The 19,981-nt window shown below is 40.4% G+C and overlaps 3 protein-coding genes across 3 annotated transcripts; all 3 read right to left on the bottom strand.

The window, feature by feature from the left end:
- Nucleotides 1-3,132: 3,132 nt before the first annotated feature.
- Nucleotides 3,133-5,902, bottom strand: LOC134087165 (pepsin A-like). The gene is made up of 9 exons (XM_062540482.1): nt 5,850-5,902; nt 5,590-5,743; nt 4,736-4,856; nt 4,484-4,602; nt 4,051-4,259; nt 3,806-3,922; nt 3,566-3,710; nt 3,367-3,465; nt 3,133-3,264 (listed from the first exon to the last, which is right to left on the bottom strand). The coding sequence occupies exons 1-9, from the start codon at nt 5,900-5,902 to the stop codon at nt 3,133-3,135; spliced, it is 1,149 nt and encodes a 382-aa protein (XP_062396466.1).
- A 1,533-nt stretch (nt 5,903-7,435) lies between these two features.
- Nucleotides 7,436-10,280, bottom strand: LOC134087166 (pepsin A-like). The gene is made up of 9 exons (XM_062540483.1): nt 10,228-10,280; nt 9,954-10,107; nt 9,042-9,162; nt 8,816-8,934; nt 8,433-8,641; nt 8,188-8,289; nt 7,948-8,092; nt 7,751-7,849; nt 7,436-7,652 (listed from the first exon to the last, which is right to left on the bottom strand). The coding sequence occupies exons 1-9, from the start codon at nt 10,278-10,280 to the stop codon at nt 7,518-7,520; spliced, it is 1,137 nt and encodes a 378-aa protein (XP_062396467.1). The 3' UTR covers nt 7,436-7,517.
- Nucleotides 10,281-11,630: 1,350 nt separating this feature from the next.
- prok1 (prokineticin 1) lies at nt 11,631-14,168 on the bottom strand. Its single transcript, XM_062540176.1, has 3 exons — nt 14,088-14,168; nt 13,351-13,476; nt 11,631-11,964 (listed from the first exon to the last, which is right to left on the bottom strand). Exons 1-3 carry the CDS (start codon nt 14,166-14,168, stop codon nt 11,845-11,847), a joined length of 327 nt encoding a protein of 108 aa, XP_062396160.1. The 3' UTR covers nt 11,631-11,844.
- Between the last annotated feature and the right edge of the window lie 5,813 nt (nt 14,169-19,981).

Raw genomic sequence — 19,981 nt, 5'->3', positions numbered from 1 at the left:
ATGGTATGGCCACAAAAGACCGATGCTGTGCTAACTGTGTTTAGAGTTTTGACAATGTGTCAACTGAATGGACAAACGCTTGTTAGCGATTGAAAAAAACTGTAAACGAGCTCGGGCCTTGATAAGATGGTGGTATTTCTTAACCGGTTCATACCAAACCCTCGTACTACTGTAATATCGTACAGAGGGTCTGGACCTACTCCATTCAGAATTGATTTCAGGCAGGAAGCGTGAACTCTGTTGAAGTTTGAAACGATTGGGCCTGATTTACCCAATCGCTAATGTTTGGTCGTGACAAAGACTAAGGCGCATATGCTCGACATCATCGTTGAATATTTCATCTTTGAATATTTTAATGATATACTACTGTGATGAAATACATTCTTCACAATTTCACATCCAAGAGCATCATTCCAACATACACCGTCTGCTGACCGTCAGACAGCAGGGGGACCTACACCCTTTTGTCGGGTGATGGAGTGTTAGACACCGGGGACTGGGCACCCTTATTCCATCAGACCGGTGGCAGGACACAAACTGAGCATATCACACACACACAGCAGATGTCACAGTCACATCATGTGACTTCTGAAAATGACCGCAGAGTCAGCTGTCGAAACTGTCAAGGTAGGACATGAAAAAGCTTTAAGCCTGTATAAGAACATATCATCTACAGTAAATACAATTGTAGACTAAATTAGCATATTCCGAATATAGGAGTTAACTTTTGTGTGATTTCCTGCTTGATGGAATGCCAGCTGATTGCTAATGGTTCAGTCAAATGACTGTATGGCGTGGTTGTGTTTGCTTGTATGCTTCCCATTATTGATGTGATTTCCGTCTTCCGTCCTCCAGACACAGTGACCTGACTAAGCACACCATCGCCCCCTCAACAGCTCTCCACACTGCCAGAACCTTCCCCACCTCTGCTGCAGAGACTTCAGCTCTTCTCTCTGATATTCACAAAAAGTCTCGGTAATCTTTCACATCACAAATACACTTCAGCTACATTTGAGAGAAAAGTCTCATTTGAATGTGAACAACTGATAACACTGAGTGTAAATGCCAGCATAGCTTTTTATTTTGTATTGAGCCTTTGGAACTGTTGTGATTTGCAACTGTAAATGTTGGTCGAAACCAGACTCAGTTTGGTTCTGATGACTGTCATCTCTGTTGTAATGACTGTACTTCACCACAAAGAGACTGAAAGGTAACATACTTAATATTGTGTGTAACAGTTCAGTTCAGAATAAATTCATGTGTTCCCTCCCAAGTCTGTTGAAGGTCATATTAAAGGGATGAGCTACTGTACATCATGCAATATACATTGGTATGCTTATTGACAGAACAATGCAGAACTTTGTGTTTGTGTTGCATTATTTTGTCCCATAAAAGAAGTTGATAATTCTATACATTTTGAGAGGTGATGTGTTCGTTTTTCTTTTCAGACAAAGGAAAGCCGGACGACTGTACTGATTGCATGCTGTCTGTAAGTAACTATTTGAATCTGCCCTGTCTGACTCACATGTCTTGTGTGGAGCTTGTGTGGTTGTCATACATTTGAACCTAAACTATTCAGATCGCCACCACGTGGCCATACCATGCCATTACACCGGATCACTCCCATCGTTTCTTCTTTAGGTCATGTCCGACCTTCCCTGAAAATTTCATTGAAATCCATCCATTACTTTTTGAGTTATCTTGCTAACAAACAAGACAGACAGACAGACAGACGCCTGTCCCCGATGAAAACATATACCTCCTTGGTGGAGGTAAATAAACTAGATGTACCGCGTAGGTAGCCTACACAATATGTCACTCAGTTCTGCACATTCTCTCCACAAAAATAAATGACGCTTGTCAACTGCAGGCCGATGGGTGTACAGTAACTAAATGCACATAAATTAATTTATTTTATAGCCCCCCTTGGATGAAATTCCACAAAACTTGGCATACTCCCAGAGGGTGTCAGGTTGATCATACACATAGTTGGTACACATACACATTTGGTGCAGTTCATAACATTTCATCTGAAGATAGGGGCGATTAAAGCAATGTAATGTTGCATTTTCATTTTTCACCATGGGGATGCAATTCACAAATGACTGGTTATAAACTAAGTTGATGCGGGCTCTTCAGACCAACAAACCATAAACATTTCGTCATTGTCAGTGCCACGGTTCAGGTAATTATTTAGGAAAAAATGATTTTTTTCTGAAAACGGGGGGGTGGGGGGGCAGTGCGGGGGTGGAATGGCCCCCGGAGACCAAACAATTTGTTTTGCGTGAAAGTCTACTGGGGCTATATGCCCACCAAGTTTCATGTGCCCTGGTGTTACGGTGTCCCAGGAATTGCTTTCCAAAAATTCAGGAAGTAGATGACGGGGAGAAAAAAACGAAAAAACATTGACAATCACTATATGACTGCTACACTAGCTACGCTAGCGGCGGTCATATTAATGCAGACTAAAGATTCTCATTTTATTTCCATATCCCTCTCAATGTTAGTATGTTTATACACATATATGTGATGGTGTCATATAAAAAATCTTTAAAGCACGTCAGTGGCCCCTTCACTTTTTTCTTCAGGCCTCATGAAGAAACCAGTGAGCTCAAACGTGTGCATGCAGAGCCCAAGAAAAACCTGAGTAAGAACACCACATCCCTTGATACTATTAAGCATTCTACCATTGCCAGAAGTGTGTTGACAGACTCAGAAACTAAGAGTTGTTTGCTTTCTACTGCTGTTTTCTGACAGATGGCTGTTATAACACCTACACTCTTGTCGTAATGTTAGGGTTGGGGGTGGAGTTTTGTTGTACTTTCGGTTGAATATTGTTCTATTGAATATTGTTCTTAATGTTATTCAGACAGATGTGAAATGGATTGTTTTATTTCAAAATGTGTCAGTCAAAATAAAAAATATAAAAGTAAAAATATAAAACCAAGCATATACATAGCTTTTAGTCTATGATGATGAAAAAGAACACTGATTGAGAAAAAAAAAAGATTTATTTAGAATTTTACAAAATGTTTATATGGATTCATTGTGCACATTACATCATGTTCATAATTCTTATACAAAAAATAAAGTAAAGTAAAGTAAATATGTTATTTTACAGTAAGATTGTATTCACACAGCTGGAGCAAAACCAACCATTTTTGACTTCCTGTCAAAGACAGTGTAATACTCTCTGAGGAAAACATCACCCAGGATCCATGGTTCACCTCCGGGCATAAAACCAGTAGTACATCTATTGTGTGCCTGTAAAAACACATATCATGGTGCTCACATATACATAATTGAAAGCAATTACATGTATTCCACCACTATAGCTAATATGCTCATACCATTGTGTGCACCCACCTGAGACACAAATGCAGTTGCTGGTAGAACAAAAGGCTGTCCATTGATATGGAAGACGACCTCAGGCATACTCATAATGTTACCACAAGACACAACAGGCTGTTGGAACGAAGACACCCACAGGTTAGTGCGTTTTATTGTTTTCTTAGTCATTGAAAAATTGAGATATTTTAGATTATAGAAAAAAATGCATACTTACATTCCCATATTTGTCGGCGTTGACGCCCACCCAACCGTTAATGTTCTGAATGTCATTGTACGGTCCAATAACAAGGGAGGTTCCGGTGTCGACAATGGCCTGACATCCACCAGCACAAGCAACAACATCTCCATTGATGGTGACACTGTAATGGTGCAACAAGATGATGTCATATGGGAAAAGCAGATCAATACATCTCTCAGTGTGTGCATCGGGTTGTGGGTTGGACTTGTGCAATACCTGTCCATCTTGATCTGCCAGTAGGTCTCGGCGGACAGAGGAACCCAGCTCAAGCTGCCGGTGTAGTACTGAGGGTCAATCTCACCAAATATCACCACGCTGCTTGGTTCAGTTTCCCTGGAACAATAATAGAAATTAAGCTAATTCATAAGTGTACGCCTTTAAGATACATTGCCATTTAAAAAAAAAAAAAAAAAACATCTGTGACCAAAATGGGAAAATAGAAGGTTTTAGATGCACAGTACGTGTCAGCCTTTCTATTAAGGTAGACAGAGAAGAGTTGCTGGGAGACAAGACCCTGGTCCATCATGTTGTCAAATACGGGAGTGGCTCCAGCTTCAGAAATGGAAGGGAAGGCAAGACCCAGGATACCATCCCACGGCATGAACTCCATGAACAGACCCTCAGTTTTAGTCAGGCCAAAGATCTGGTTGCTCACAGTGATTCCGGCCACCTTGAAGAATATCAATCAAATAATTGTCACTATGAAGGCGAAGGGAACCGTGCATAATGTATATTGCAGTAAATGAGGGATTACTGTCTAATGAGGACACCACATGTTGACATGAAGGCTTTGGCTAAAATACCAAATCGAAGTATTTAGAGATATCCATTCTATTGCTTCTATGACAGTTCTGGCTGCTCAGTCAAAACAGAAAGAAATTAATTTATAATGACCTCCAGGGTGTCGTAACCCAGAATTCCCGTCATGCTGCCAGTTCCATAATAAATTTGGACAGGCTTTGAAGTGCTCGTGAAAGTTCTGGAAGCATCAGGGTTGAACTTCCGATGGTTCTCTGAAAGAGAGGGGCATTTCAGTACAATTTTACACAGACAGTGATCAAGGCAATTTAATGAGAAGAGTATGTTGGACATAGTTTAGGCCCTAAAAAGGTAACCCATTGTTCTCGTGAGCCTAGCCGTACTCACTGCAAGCAGAGCTACTGGTGCAGTACACAGAGGGCACCCACAGGTTGGAGGAGCCAGTGTCAAAGATAACTCTGAAGGACTGGGGTGGAGTTCCCAGGGAGATGATGCCATAGTAACTTATCTAAAATTAAGAGAAAAAAATAATTATGAATGAACATGAAATTCTTCATTAAACAAAAACCTAGGTACAACATACAAAACTTTAACACATGTTAACATGTTAACATAGCTACAGCCGATATCTGAAACAGATTCATGATAAAGAATGTCTATACAAATGCAGATTCTTGAGACAGTAAGTAGAGCAATAAGCAAATTTAAGCCAGCTGGCATGTTATTCAGAAATTCTCTTTGTGTGCCAGATATTCAGGTTGTCAGACTCGAGATAAGCTTGGTATTTTGTGTGAAACAAATGTTTGTGTGTATAACAATACAGTTGAATTTAAAAGACACATAGATACAGAAAAAAAACTATTCATTTGCTGAGAGGACCATATCAATTCAAATCAGCTTCAAACAGCTAGTGTCTCATTTATTCATTTAATTTATTAATTTGGCAGACGTGTTTATAAAAAGTGACTTACAGCAATAGAATATTTACGCATTTTAACATTAAAGCTACAGAGCTACATTTACAGCATTAGAAAAACATTAACAGAATTAACATAGCATAACAGACTTAACTTTAAGAATTAACTTTACTGAAGCTATCGGAAACTATCTGAATGGGATACCCTGGTTTTGCCTCTTTCAAAACTTTCAAAAAATATGAATATAAATATGGATCCATTTATCAAGGAGGTAGACATTACATTCTTGAGAAAATAAGAATCCTCCAAGAGTCCTTTACTTACATCAGCATCATTGGTCATGGTCTCAACACCATTCAGCCTCAGCGTATGCTGGAACTTGACCATGGGCTGATATGGGAACTTTTTCCTGTACTCCTCCCAAAGACCTTTTTCCTGCAGTGTCTGCCGGGCTGTCTTACCTCTGATCAGGGGCACCCTGAAACACACACACACACACACACACACACGCGCGCGCGCCTATGATCACACCTATCTGTGGAGACTAGAGAAGAAGACCCAATAACGGTCCATATGAGACTTACCGAAAACACTCTGAGAAAGCCACCAGGGCCCCAAGAACAAAAACCCACTTCATCTTGCTTAGTCAGATGAGGTTGGAGTCTACCCAGTGACTGATGAAATTGGCTTCAACCCTGCATTATATATCCTCGAAGAAATCTTAAGATAAGCAGTATGATAAGAAACTCACACCATGAGATTTCAGATAAGCTGTGGGAACAATGTCTCTGCGCATGCAGATGACTCTGACTTTGAACTGCTTTCATATCACAATATGTGTTAGAATTGACAATGAGGGAACGCCTTTAAGGAGCAAATGACGAGAGTCAAAAGGTGTTCATGCATGCCCTAAATATATTGTGCCGCTTGAGGAAGCATGAGCTGACTCAATGATGTTTGTGCTCTCAGACTCAGAAATTATTGAATACCCTGACTGAGATAATCTATCAAAAGGTCATCTTATCAAGATAATAAACAAACGTTTTTATATCAGGGTTGGTTTTCAGGAAAGATTAATTAGGTTTTGATTATTATTTCAAAAGCACTATTGGTCTGGAGCAGCGTCATTCCTTGTGTGATGACCTCCTTGTGTCAAGACAAGCAATTCTACCTGCATACAGTAAGTACATTGAGCAAGCACTCCAGTAAGGCACTTTTCATATAGCCCAAGGGACAGGACAGCTAGTTTGGAGGTAAAGTTCCATCCATTAAAGGGGAATTAATTTGTTTCAATGTATTTGCATGGCATTCACAGCTTAGTATAGAACAACAGGGCCATTCTCTTCCTTTAGCCACCACTATGTGACTGCACCTTGTAGGCTCCACGTAGCCAGAGACTGTACATCCAGTTCTCAACATTTCTCAACATACAGTATTAACATTTACAGTTGCCTGAACCCCATCCTACTTTTTCAGTTTCCTGTCTACCTTCCTGGAGATCTGCAGGTGTGCAGTCAAAGCAGATTATGGTTCAATAGACTTTCATACACATGGTAAACACATGGTCGCCTCCAGTAGTCATTCTCTTGGTATTTATCAACTTGTCTGTCAAGTCAACAAAACTTATTGTAGGTTGAGCATTGAATCATTCATTTTAATTGCCTGGAGTAAATAAAACAGCTCATATTTCAATTTCACAAATGTTTATGTACATATTACTTTTGAACAGTATTGACCTTTTTGGATTCTGTGACATAGATATATGACCAAAGAACAAAAACATATTTTATCCCCTGACCTTACACACTGAACATATTGGACATATGCATTATAAATTAATAATTAACAGTGCTAAAAAGTATACAATTTTTCATACAATTTTCTGACAGATGATTGTTACAACACCAACGTACACTCACAGCAATGTTAGGGTCGGGGTGGGGTTCTGTTGTACTTTCGGTTGAATATTGTTCTCAGTGTCATTTCATGTTACTCAAACAGATATAAAATGGATTGTTTTGTTTCAAAATGTGTCAGTCAAAATAATACAAAACCAAGCATTATGTGTGTATGTATACATAGCTTTTAGTCTATGATGAGAAAGAACACTGATTTTTGAAGGGGAAAAAAGAGATTTATTTAGAATTTTCCAAATGTTGATATGGAGTCATTGTGCACATTAAATCATGTTCATAATTCTTACTAAACAAGGTATGGTAAAGTAAATATTTAATTTTACAATAAGATTGTGTTCACACAGCTGTAGCAAAACCAACCACTTTTGTCTGTCTGTCAAAGACAGTGTAAAACTCTCTGATGAAAACGTCCCCCAGGATCCAGACAGTGCCACCTCCAGGACTAAAACCAGTAGTACAGCTATCGGATGTCTAGGAAAACACATTGCATGGCGCTCACATAAGTGAAACTGATTACATTTATTCCACCACTATAGCTATAATATGCTCATAGCATTGTGTGCACCCACCTGAGACACAAATGCAGTTGCTGGTAGAACAAAAGGCTGTCCATTGATATGGAAGACGACCTCAGGCATACTCATAATGTTACCACACGACACGACAGGCTGTTGGAAGGAAGACACCCAGTTGGTCCGTTTTTTTGTTTTCTTAGTCATTGAAAAACTGAGATATTTTCGATTATAGAAAAAGAATGCAGACTTACATTCCCATATTGGTTGGTGTTGGCGCCCACCCAACCGTTAATGTTCTGAATGTCATTGTACGGTCCAATAACAAGGGAGGTTCCGGTGTCGACAATGGCCTGACATCCACCAGCACAAGCAACAACATCTCCATTGATGGTGACACTGTAATGGTGCAACAAGATGATGTCATATGGGAAAAGCAGATCAATACGTCTCTCAGTGAGTGCATCTGGTTGTGGGTTGGACTTGTGCAATACCTGTCCATCTTGATCTGCCAGTAGGTCTCGGAGGTCAGAGGAACCCAGCTCAAGCTGCCGGTGTAGTACTGAGGGTCAATCTCACCAAATAACACCGCACTGCTTGGATCAGTTTCCCTGGAACAATAATAGAAATGAAGCTACAGTAATTCTTAAGTGATGTATGCCTTTAAGATGCATTGGCTGTCTGTGATAATACATCTGGGATAAAACTGGGCAAATAGAAGGTTTTAGATGTGCAGTACGTGGCAGTCTTTCTACTGAGGTAGACAGAGAAGAGTTGCTGGGAGACAAGACCCTTTTCCATCATGTTGTCAAATACGGGAGTGGCTCCAGCTGCAGAAATGGAAGGGAAGGCAAGACCCAGGATACCATCCCATGTCATGTACTCCATGAACAGACCCTCAGTTTTAGTCAGGCCAAAGATCTGGTTGCTCACAGTGATTCCGCCCACCTTGAAGAATATCAATCAAACAATTGTCACTATGACACCGCGTTCAGGCGAAATAACTACGGACATGTTAAATATTAAAATACCAAATAGAAGTATTTAGAGATGTCCATTCTAATGCTTCTATGACAGTTCTGGCTGCTCAGTCAAAACAGAAAGAGATTGATTTATAATGACCTCCAGGGTGTCGTAACCCAGAATTCCCGTCATGCTGCCAGTTCCATACTGAATCTGGATAGGCTTTGTGGTGCTGTTGAAAGTGCTGGAAGCATCAGGGTTGAACTTCCGATGGTTCTCTGAAAGAGAGGGGCATTTCAGTACAATTTGAAACAGACGGTTATCAAGGCATTTTATAGAAGAGTGTGTTGGACATAAAGCCTAAACGGCCTAAACCCGTACTCACTGCAAGCAGGGCTACTGGTGCAGTACACAGAGGGCACCCACAGGTTGGAGGAGCCAGTGTCAAAGATAACTCTGAAGGACTGGGGAGGAGTTCCCAGGGAGATGATGCCGTAGTAATCTATCTAAAATTAAGAGAAAAAATAAATGATGAATGAACATGAAATTCTTCATTAAACAAAAACGTTGTACAACATGGTAACAACATGTTAGCCACACATGCCAGCATGTTAACATCATAGCCAATGACTGAAACCGATTTATGATAAGAATGTCTATAAAAATGTAGATAATAGAGTAATAAGACAATCTAAGCCAGCTGGCATCTTTATCCAGAAATTGTCTTCATTTGCCAGCTTTTCAGGTTTTCAGACCTGCTAAACTGAGCATTTTGTGTTAAACAAATATTTGTGCATCTTTGTACTTGTACTCTGCACAATAACAGTAAAGTTGAATGATCTTAAAAAGAGACATAGATACAGAAAAAAAAATTGCAAAGAGGACCATATCAATTCAATATCTCAATTATTCATTAATTTATTAATTTGGTAGATGTGTTTATTCAAAGTGACTTACAGCAATAGAATAACATTTAAGTATTTTAGCATTTAAGCTATAGAGCTACAGTTTGGAGCATTAAAATAACAGAACTAACATTACATAGCATACTGTAACCGAACTGAATTTAAGAATTAACTTTATTGAAGCTATTAACTATCTGAATGAGATAATACCCTGGTTTAACTCCTTCAATAGTGCATGCACTGATAAAAAAAAATATTCCCTCCCTCTAAATCTCAACGTGATGAAGCAATGAAGACAAATCAAGCCATTCTCAAACATGGATCCATTAACCAAGCGAGGCAAACATTATATTTTTAAGAAGATAAGAATCCTTTAAGAGTCCTTTACTTACATCAGCATCATTGGTCATGGTCTCAATACCATTCAGCCTCTGCGTCTGCTGGAACTTGAGCATGGGCTGATATGGGAACTTTTTCCTGTACTCCTCCCAAAGACCTTTTTCCTGCAGTGTCTGCCGGGCTGTCTTACCTCTGATCAGGGGCACCCTGAAACACACACACACACACACACACACACAGACAGACACACACACACACACACCTATGATCACACCTATCTGTGGAGACTAGCGAAGGAGACCCAATAATAGTCTATATGAGACTTACCGAATACACTCGGAGAAAGCCACCAGGGCCCCAAGAACTAAAACCCACTTCATCTTGCTTAGTCAGGTAAGGTTGTAGCCTACCCAGTGACTGATGAAATTGACTTCAACCTTGCATTATATATCCTTGAAGAAATCTTAAGATAAGCAGTATAATAAGAAACTCACACCATGAGATTTCAGATAAGCTGTGGGAACAATATATCTGCGCATGCATGTGACTCTGACTTTGAACTGCTTTCATGTAATATGTGTTAGTATTGACAATGAGGGAACGCCTTTAAGGAGCAAACGACAAAAGTCAAAAGGAGCTCATGCATGACCTAAATATATTGTGCCGCTTGAGGAAGCATGAGCTGATTTGATTCAGTTACTCAGAAATTACTGTGTACCCTAACTGATGTAATCTATCAAATGGTCATCTTATCAATTGATAAACAAATGCTTTTATGTCAGGGTTGGTTTTCAGGACAGATACAATTTCATTTCGAGAGCATTATTGCCCTGGAGCAGCGTCATTCCTTGTGTGATGACCTCCTTGTGTCAAGACAAGTAAAGGCCGGCGCCCACCAGACACGCACGTAGCGCTGCGACAAGAAAAAAAAATAGAACTCCATTGTTTTTAATGGAGCAAAGCCCACTAGAAACGTCTGTCGCGCAGCAGACACACAGGGATAGAAAACTGTTCTAAAATCCTGCACGTCAAGCCCACACAGCTGAATGTCGTGTCCGGAGGGTGCCAGTCTTAAGTACCTGCCTAAGTACATTGAGCAAGCACTCCTTTAAGGCACTTTTCATATAGCCCAAGGGACAGGACAGCTAGTTTAGAGGTAAAGCCCCATCCAGTAAAGAGGAATTATGTTTGTTTCAATTTATTTGCATGGCCTTCACAGCTTAGCATAGAACAACAGGGCCATTCTCTTTCTCTTCTCCACGTAGCCAGAGACTGTACACCCAGTTCTCAGCATTTCTTAACATATCAACATGCACATTTGTCTGCACCCCATCCCACATTTTCAGTTTACTGTCCACCTTCCTGGAGATCTGGAGGTGTGCAGTCAACGCAGATTATGGTTCGATAGACTTCCATACACATGGTTAACACATGGTCACCTCCAGCATTCATTCTCTTGGTATATCAACTTACCAAACACAATTGTAGGTATTGTAGGTTGAGCATTGCATCATTCATTTTAATTACCCGGAGTAAATAAAACAGCTCATATTTCAGTTTTCACAAATGTTTATGTACATATTACTTACTGTTTGAACAGTATTGATCTTTTTGGATTCTGTGACACAGATAGATAACCAAAGAACAAAAATGATTTTATCCCCTGACCTTATACACTGAGAGTATTAGACATATGCATTATAAATTCATAATTAATAGTGGTAAAAAGTATTACATTTTTCATTACATAAAGAATGATTTACTGTGTACTGTGTTACTGTGTACTGAATGTTTTATAATGCAGTGGAACATTTGAGATGTACTGTAATGACAAGATAGGTGATCATGATGGTTGTCTCTCGTTTTTCCCAGTGTCTCTCCTTCAAGTAGTCCCACAACTGTGTTTTGATTTTATTCTTCTGCTTTTGGTCTGAGTCCTTTCTGTCAAAAGTCCATATTTTTGAAGTCGCTGGTACACCTGTATCTGGTGTCTGTATACCTTGTGCACGCCAGGTGTGGGTGACACGGGCATGTGTGGTGCAGTCTCTTCCCAGCGAAAGGAACCTGTCCAAACAAAGTGTGGTTTGAATGTTGAATTAATTCTGCCCCCTTGTGGAAGTCAAGACATCACGTGAGGGAGTTGACAAAGTCATTTTGAACTGTTATGTTGTTACACACAATATCACTAAACTTATTGAAGAAGGATCCTACAGATCACTTATTCATATGGGAATAGTCTGCGCACAACATGAGTCTGAAATGAGGCAGGCAAAAGTTCATTAGCTTTGGCCCTGTGTGGAACATGTTTGACATTATGACAGTCTCTGAGGACAAGGATCTTGTCTGAATGTGTCAATGTGAGCAATCTTACGATGTCTGGCACCAAGAGAACTTCACCACAAGTGCTGACCTTTTCCATAGCATCACTGACAGGGAGAATGATATACCATTCAGACCTACTGGGGATCGATATCTCCTGGAGATTGTTCCAGAGAAGCTTCGGCTTGACATAGTATCTAAATTCTGCCTCTCATGATGCTTTAAGCAGTGAAGTGTGGCTGAGCTACCACTCTATCAGTGTGTAAACAGCTGAGCCGTTATAGCCCCATAGGCTGACTATATTCTTTGATTGATTATACATTCAAACATTTATTTAGCAATAACTAAAGCCATTTCTAAATTACATGGATTTATTTTAAATCCCCATAATTGTTTTCTGAGACAACAACATGACCATTATTCGGTCATTCCGACTTACAATTATACAAAGTCCTACATAATCACTAATGGCTGTAGGTCCCACATAATCACATCTACATAATCACATCTACATTATGGCTGTAGGAGTGACACTCATAGGTCCTCCATAATCACTACCTTATGGCTATAGGTACCACATAATCATTACTTTATGGCTGTATAGGGGTGACACTCATAGGTTCCACATAATCACTATGGCTGTTGGGGTGACACTCATAGGTTCCACATAATCACTACATTATGGCTGTAGGTCCCACATAATTACTACCTTATGGCTGTAGGGGTGACACTCATAGGTCCCACATAATCACCTTATGGCTGTAGGGGTGTCACTCATAGGTTCCATAATCACTACCTTATAGCTGTAGGGGTGACACTCATAGGTTCCACATAATCACTACCATAATCACTACCTTATGGCTGTAGGGGTCCCACATAATCACCACCTTATGACTGTAGGGGTCCCACATAATCACCACCTTATGGCTGTAGGGGTCCCACATAATCACTACCTTATGGCTGTAGGGGTCCCACATAATCACTACCTTATGGCTGTAGGGGTCCCACATAATCACTACCTTATGGCTGTAGGGATGACACTCATAGGTCCCACATAATCACTACCTTATGGCTGTAGGGGTCCCACATAATCACTACCTTATGACTGTAGGGGTCCCACATAATCACTACCTTATGGCTGTAGGGGTGACACTCATCGCCCTCATCACCCCGTGGCGTGCACATGCGCAGTCCTCGCAGCCACAGGCTCACAGCGCAGCACAAACCAAGACCACACTGCATGTCCTTATCACACGCCTGACACACGCACACACACACAGAGAGAGAGAGAGAGAGAATTAGGTCCACATATCACAGTTGTATGATTAGAGAGAGAAAGTAAATGAGTGCACAATTTAGTATAACGAGCACTAAAATAAGCACCCAAGTTTGTAAAATGAGCACACGATTTTGTAAAATGATTGATGATGATACAACAACAAATAAAACATCTTTCAGTGAGACCTCCCGAGCTCTGTAACGTCTGTCTACACTGACCTCCCTGGTTTGATTATGCTTTGGACTATCAGAGTCAAGCCACTCTGGCAGTGCCTGTGGGGGGGGGAGTACTTCAAATGCATGATAATGCCATGACAACACCATACAAATCACCTGCTAAGGACACGCATGGAGTTGTTTCAAAAACATATCAGCCTCAGGTAGCTATAGTCCACTCAGGGCACATCCCTGAAAACTGAATTATAATGATAAAGCTCAAGAACATTCCCATTTAGGTAGTCAAACAACAATCTACAACAATCCATCTAATGAATTCTATGTAGCCTAATGAGTGCCCATGATAAGCCTCAGCAAACCCAGTCAAATTACAGTGCAAAAGCAAAACATCCCCCCTGACCAAAACAACTCACCCCTGTGATAACGGCTCCTCTAGACCAGTTCAGAGACAGCAGCAGGACCAGCACTACTGATAAAGGCACAAGCTTGGTCATAGCAGCAGACCCAGAAGTGCATGCGACAGAAGATCGAAATGTCTGGAAGATGTGTCCCCAGTTGTGTCCCCCTACTCTTCTTCTTCTTCTGGTTTCTTCTCTGAAGCAAGGCGAGCCTCTGGAGCAATGATTCCTTCTTTATGTATCGCTCTCCTCCCCTCCCTCTCTTTAGTCGGGGCCCTCGTCACCTCATTTAGTGTGACGCTGAGCGCAGTGAAAGGAGTATTCCTAACGTGGCTTGAATGGCTCTTTAATGCCAGTCCTATCACTGACAAATTTAGGTCAAAGCATTGCTTTTTTTTTTTTTTTTTTTTTTACATCTGCCATAAAGTATGTCAATTGGGCATGTCAGCAGATGGTAAGGCCTACAAATTAGTCCACATGTTTCTAATATCTGAATGAAAATCCTACTTAAAATTCAAAATTTTAGACAATTAGGAGGTAAAACATGTATATGTAGGCCTCCTGCTAATTCAATCGCATTGTAATACAATACATTTATTATTTCTGAAATGTGAGAGTTTGCTTTTGAGTACATTCCAAAAATGCAATCCTATCTATCAAAAAGGTTAAAGGCAAAATCATTCTAACATTTCCGACCTTGTGGTGAGAACTTCACTGATACTTCAGCTGAACATCCTATTCTAAGTTTCTGGTTAAAATATTAGGTATCTGTGACGTTGCCTAGGGCTTTGTTCTATCTATTTAGGAATTAGTCATACAATTCTCGACTCCAGCTCTGTGCGCGCATACAGTATGTCCACAGGTCCTATCCATGATGACGAGCACGGAGGTGTCAGACATGGTCTGTTAGAATGAGATTTAAAGGCCAAGGAGGGTGTGGAAATGCTATAGGTTAGTCAGCAGGGCATTACTTGGCCCCTGCACTGGTGATTCTTCACTGAAATCCTTGTCTGGCCATGGCACATAATTACATTTCACATTTTGGCCCTGTCAGCACGAATGCCTGGCCAGTCCCCTCTCCGCAGACAGGAGAGAAATCATTCTGACAGTGGCCGAGCGATACAGGAGGAGTATAGGCAAAGGTTGAGAGCCAGTATCAGTGGACAACTCACTGATACCGGCACATATACAGCCATGTACACTTCATGTCAAAACCAACAAAGCAAGTCCATTCTACAGACTACAATATAAAGATGACTAGAGTGATTAGATCCACATGTTACATCCAGGGTTGATTTGTTCTGTGGGTTTTTCCACAAACACTGCCCCAATTAATGAACAAAGATGCCATATCATTCCATCGGAACCTATTCACAACTTAGCATTGTGCACCAGAAATGCCACTAAATAGGAGAAAAGCTATCAACCATTTTCTCTCATCAGCTAGTTGAGCTCAGTCCCTCCATGCTTGAATAGTACTGTGACCTCTCTTAGTAGAAGTGTGTTTCCAACTTTGAGAAGAAAGCAAATAATTCCTCCACTCTCCAATGTTTCTGTGGCACAAACCGTACTGTCGCCGCTCCTCACATCACAACATTAATGTTTGGCTTAATGAAGACAAACTGGACAATATTTTTTAACTCACTTTTTGATTCACGCTATATGGTCACATAATGAAGCTGCCAAGCTTACCATTGGTTTATTAAACATATATATCAAAAATATGTATAGAAGGGAATATGGAGCATAACAATACACAAACATCCACATAGACCATTGATGTATTTCCATTAAATTACTCTAGAATAGCTTTATACCTCAAACCATGGGGAGTGAGGTTATCTATAGCAGGCTTTGTGCTGATTGAATGCAAATTCTCATTTGCATACATATTGTCTTTCAAAGAAATGACTGCTCCACACAGTTTAGGACTTATGACAGGCAAAACTAAATCACCTGTCATCCTGTGCTTTGTAAAAACAAAAACAAAAAATCTTTAAAGAGCTGCAAGCGGTGACGACGGACCCGAGCACCTTCAGTTCCATTACCCATGCCATTAGTCATCCACCAATGCACTAATAGGTGATCTGCGTATTGGACACATTGGGTATTGGAGGCCCTAACAAGTGTGTTCATGATGGTGGTGCTGGAACATAGAGGTATGCCTTTGTGTAAATAATTCTGTGTGGTTTTAACATCATACATAACTAACAACATCTGCTGTGTTTTCACATTCTGCGTTAAGCATATTTGACTTTTAAATTGTCGACCTTATCATGTCGGCTAAGAGATCAAATGGTCATAATCTCTTTCCCTCTTACGCACCAATGTGTCAAAACCAGAACCAGTAAGTTCAACAATAGCGTCACACTCCTCTAGAGTTTGTCAATAAGATATGTGGTGGGTGGCTCACTTGTGACTCACTTGAAGCACACTTTTCATGGCTCGCTTCTTGTGGCTCACTTCTTGTCACTCTCTCTAGTATTATGTCCGGCGTTAAAAAGCCAAATTTAGCCTACTTCATTTAGTCCGGTGGCTTACAGTAATGAAAATACCGTTACCGAGGTGATAAAAGCACCACATTTTGCATAGTTTTTCCTTAGGGTCTATAGTGTAATTTTGGCCTAGGAGCCCTCTGGAAAAAACTTTGTAACATGTCATATTAGAGGTATATCATTATCAATGAAATATGCATAAAAACACAGCGATTTTCAAGTTCCTACACAAGACAGTGTTCAAATCAATCCCAAAGTTAACATTTTAAATGTTTATTTATATTCATTGAATAACTACTGAGAACATCAAAACTATAGCATATCAGTTTCATATGTAAGATTCTTAAAAGTAGTGACTGTTTATCTTCATCTGCCAGTCATCTGGAATGTATGAGTAAAAGAAAGTCAGCCAACAAGTGCTCAACATGTGTTCAGCTCCATCAAGACTGTAAGAAAACCACTCAGTGTCTGAAGCTGGTTGAGAGAATGCCTAAAGTGTACAAAGCTGTCATCAAAGCAAAATGGCTATGTAGCAGGGTTAAAATATTTATTTTGTTTATTTCATGTTTTGTTTACTTTCCAAGCAATGTCTGTGATGTAATATATGTGTATGTGAAGATTTATTATGGTTTAATTGACTTTGTATATTGGGATGTAGTTTACCTAGAAACAGCTAGGTAAGTGAGCCCAGATTGGATATGTAAATTCTGTTTGATTTTGATTGGACGACAGTGTTAGGCGAGTGATGAGTAAAAAAGGATGTATCACGGTTTTCTGACGAGGAAGATGCGTGATGATTCTTTGAGCTGTTTATTTCATCCCCAGCTTATGGGGGTGAGTTTAAATTGTTTAAAGTTTGATTAGTTAATGTCATAGTTTAAAATTCATAACGTTAGTGTGAGAGCAGCGTATCAGTAAGTTAGTAGGCTCTGCTAACACAGTGGAGCCGCGCAACTAGCTGAAAGTATTGGGCTAAGTTCATTGCTAACGTGTGATCCACCGGCATACCGCTGAGGACTCGACTAGTGCTCCGTGGACCGACATTGTAGAGTCTGCGTTCACCTGACCAAGTGTACGGAAGCCGAGAGAGGCCACGTCATATCATTATTTTTTTAACCTCGTTATCTCGAGATATCGAAATAATTAATTTGTGATCTCGAGAAAACGACACAATTAATTGGTGATCACGGGAAAACGACCAAGAAACGTAACTGCTGTTATTTTGCCTGATGAAGGCGGTGGCGGTGGGAGCTCGCGGTTAAGTTAGCTTGAAATTAGACAGTCGCCAGAAATTCAAAACATCGCTAGTTCTCTATCTCATTCCACGCTGAATAAACTAAAAGTGCGATGTTCACAACTAAATACAAGTAGGCCTGAACATCGTACCTTGAGTAGGCTAGGCTATTATTCAGGGTGGAATGGAGAACTAGCGATGTTTTGAATGTCTGGCGAATGTCTAACTTCAAGCTAATTTGGCCGCGGTTGAAGGGAGTAGGACGTGATTTATGATGCTTTGAGAGGGGTCAGACGTTACTTTTAGGTCTATGAGTGAGACGTACTTAAACTTCACAAACGTTATTGAAGGGGGGCATATCTGCAGAGAGGGTTAAAGGGATAATCCGGAGTGAAATGCACTTTAGATCAATTTTTCGGACTATTGGGAGTACATACGTTGAGTTGACACCAAAATCATGTCATTCGGATGTATTTTGAGAAAGTTCGAGCTCACCGTTTTTAGCCAAAACTCGTTAGCCTGGAGGTGACTCGGGCATGTCATTTCGCCGCTACAAAACGCTATTTTTATACCTCTTCTACTGTTCCAAACAACACTACACTTACGTGGTAGTGAGTAGAGGGTCCCTAAAGCCAAACCGAAGTATCCCCACGTCTTTATGTGGTCGGATAGAGAGTCCAGAATGAATTTAACCGAGTCAGTACCTTTCCGGAAATGTCGCTGTTGCAGCTGCCAACGCTATAACAACACTTTATTAACATTTCCGGAAAGGTACTAGCCTATTATATATAATAGCCTATTCCAGACAAGCCGACGGAGCCTAGGCTACAAACTAGCAATAGCCTAGCATAAAGGGGGTGTCAGTCGTGAGAGCACTAATGCGTTGTTTTCTCGAGATCTCGACTTAATTGTGTCGTTTTCCCGAGATCAAAAATTAATTATTTCGATATCTCGAGATAACGAGGTTAAAAAAATAATGACATGACGTTGCCTCTCTCGGCTTCCGTACAAGTGGGACACCGGTGGCTCTACAGACGTCGGCGGCATTGGAGACTGAATGAGGAACGAGGCGGCTACGCATTGGTTTAATGCTACTGGACAGAAACAGCATTCAGTAGCTTCTACAGCGACAAGGTAAAGGACTGCGTTTCTTTTCTTTTGCTCCCGCGAGTGAAGTGGCCTTTGAGTTTGTGGCCTCCCCGATCACGAGCATCAAACAGGCCTGCGACCTGAGACACTAATGCTGGCATGGGTTTAGGGTGATGTTGACTGAACTGTTGTGTGCTTACGAATTCACGTGGTTAATGTGTAGGCTATGTTTACTGCTTATGTTGAGAGATGATGTGAATTCACCCATACTGGAGTATTTTATGTTAAGGTGTCATACTAGGTACTAAGTTTAATTTCTTTTTATGTTATCTTAAGGGGGAATAAGAAAACAACTGAGAGACACAACAAGTTTAGCTTGATCACTTGTTTTATTTAACTTTCATTTAACTACTAATTTTTCAGTAAAACACCATTGTGTTTAATATATCTCATTGTGAAAGTGTTTGGTTATTCTGGTACTTTAATGTGCAAGCAGTATAAAAACCTAAAGACTAGACTAAGTTATTATTGCTAATTTAGTAAGGACTCAGGGCACCCTTTTTTCAGGGTTGATTTACCTTAACATACCTTAAGGGTGCTACAGCTACATTGAAGAATCTAAATGTAAAAATCACATTTGTCAACAATTGTCTACTGTTTACCATCAGTAGTTTTGATTGATCTTCAGTTGTGGTGTAGGTATAATGTAAAAACAGTCAAAATAAATAAATAAAACATGAATGAGTGGGTGTGTTCCATCTTTGTGGGTTTGTGCTTGTGTGTGCATGTGCATTTCTGTGTGTTTTTGTGTGTTTACTTCAGTGTCGCCACATGTGTGTGTGTGTGTGTGTGTGTGTGTGTGTGTGTGTGTGTGTGTGTGTGTGTGTGTGTGTGTAAGTAGAGTATTCATGCATGCCTGTGTGTGTGTGTGTGTGTGTGTAAGTAGAGTATTCATGCATGCCTGTGTGTGTGTGTGTGTGTGTGTGTCTGTGTTGGTCAAATGTGCAACCCTGAGTTCATATACATGTAGGCTACAGTACACCTAACGCAAAATAAATCTGATGACCATCTAGGAATGGTATATTACCAAG

The sequence above is a fragment of the Sardina pilchardus genome, chromosome 7, assembly GCF_963854185.1.
Source record: "Sardina pilchardus chromosome 7, fSarPil1.1, whole genome shotgun sequence".
Classification (NCBI taxonomy): Eukaryota; Metazoa; Chordata; class Actinopteri; order Clupeiformes; family Clupeidae; genus Sardina; species Sardina pilchardus.
Note: the sequence above shows the minus strand (reverse complement) of the source record. Positions and strands in the feature narration are given on the sequence as shown.

Excerpts from the sequence above, each read along its gene's own strand:
- LOC134087165 (XM_062540482.1), bottom strand. The coding sequence starts at position 5,902 with ATGAAGTGGGTTTTTGTTCTTGGGGCCCTGGTGGCTTTCTCAGAGTGT. Across the intron at positions 5,744-5,849 it reads GCTTTCTCAGAGTGTTTTCG|GGTGCCCCTGATCAGAGGTA; the intron begins GTAAGTCTCATA and ends TGTGTGTTTCAG. Across the intron at positions 3,466-3,565 it reads ACGCCGACAAATATGGGAAT|CCTGTTGTGTCTTGTGGTAA; the intron begins GTAAGTATGCAT and ends TCGTTCCAACAG.
- LOC134087166 (XM_062540483.1), bottom strand. The coding sequence starts at position 10,280 with ATGAAGTGGGTTTTAGTTCTTGGGGCCCTGGTGGCTTTCTCCGAGTGT. Across the intron at positions 10,108-10,227 it reads GCTTTCTCCGAGTGTATTCG|GGTGCCCCTGATCAGAGGTA; the intron begins GTAAGTCTCATA and ends TGTGTGTTTCAG. Across the intron at positions 8,093-8,187 it reads TGGCAGATCAAGATGGACAG|TGTCACCATCAATGGAGATG; the intron begins GTATTGCACAAG and ends GCACCATTACAG.
- prok1 (XM_062540176.1), bottom strand. The coding sequence starts at position 14,168 with ATGACCAAGCTTGTGCCTTTATCAGTAGTGCTGGTCCTGCTGCTGTCT. Across the intron at positions 13,477-14,087 it reads GAGGAGCCGTTATCACAGGG|GCGTGTGATAAGGACATGCA; the intron begins GTGAGTTGTTTT and ends TGCGTGTGTCAG. Across the intron at positions 11,965-13,350 it reads GTCACCCCTACAGCCATAAG|GTTCCTTTCGCTGGGAAGAG; the intron begins GTAGTGATTATG and ends TTGTTTGGACAG.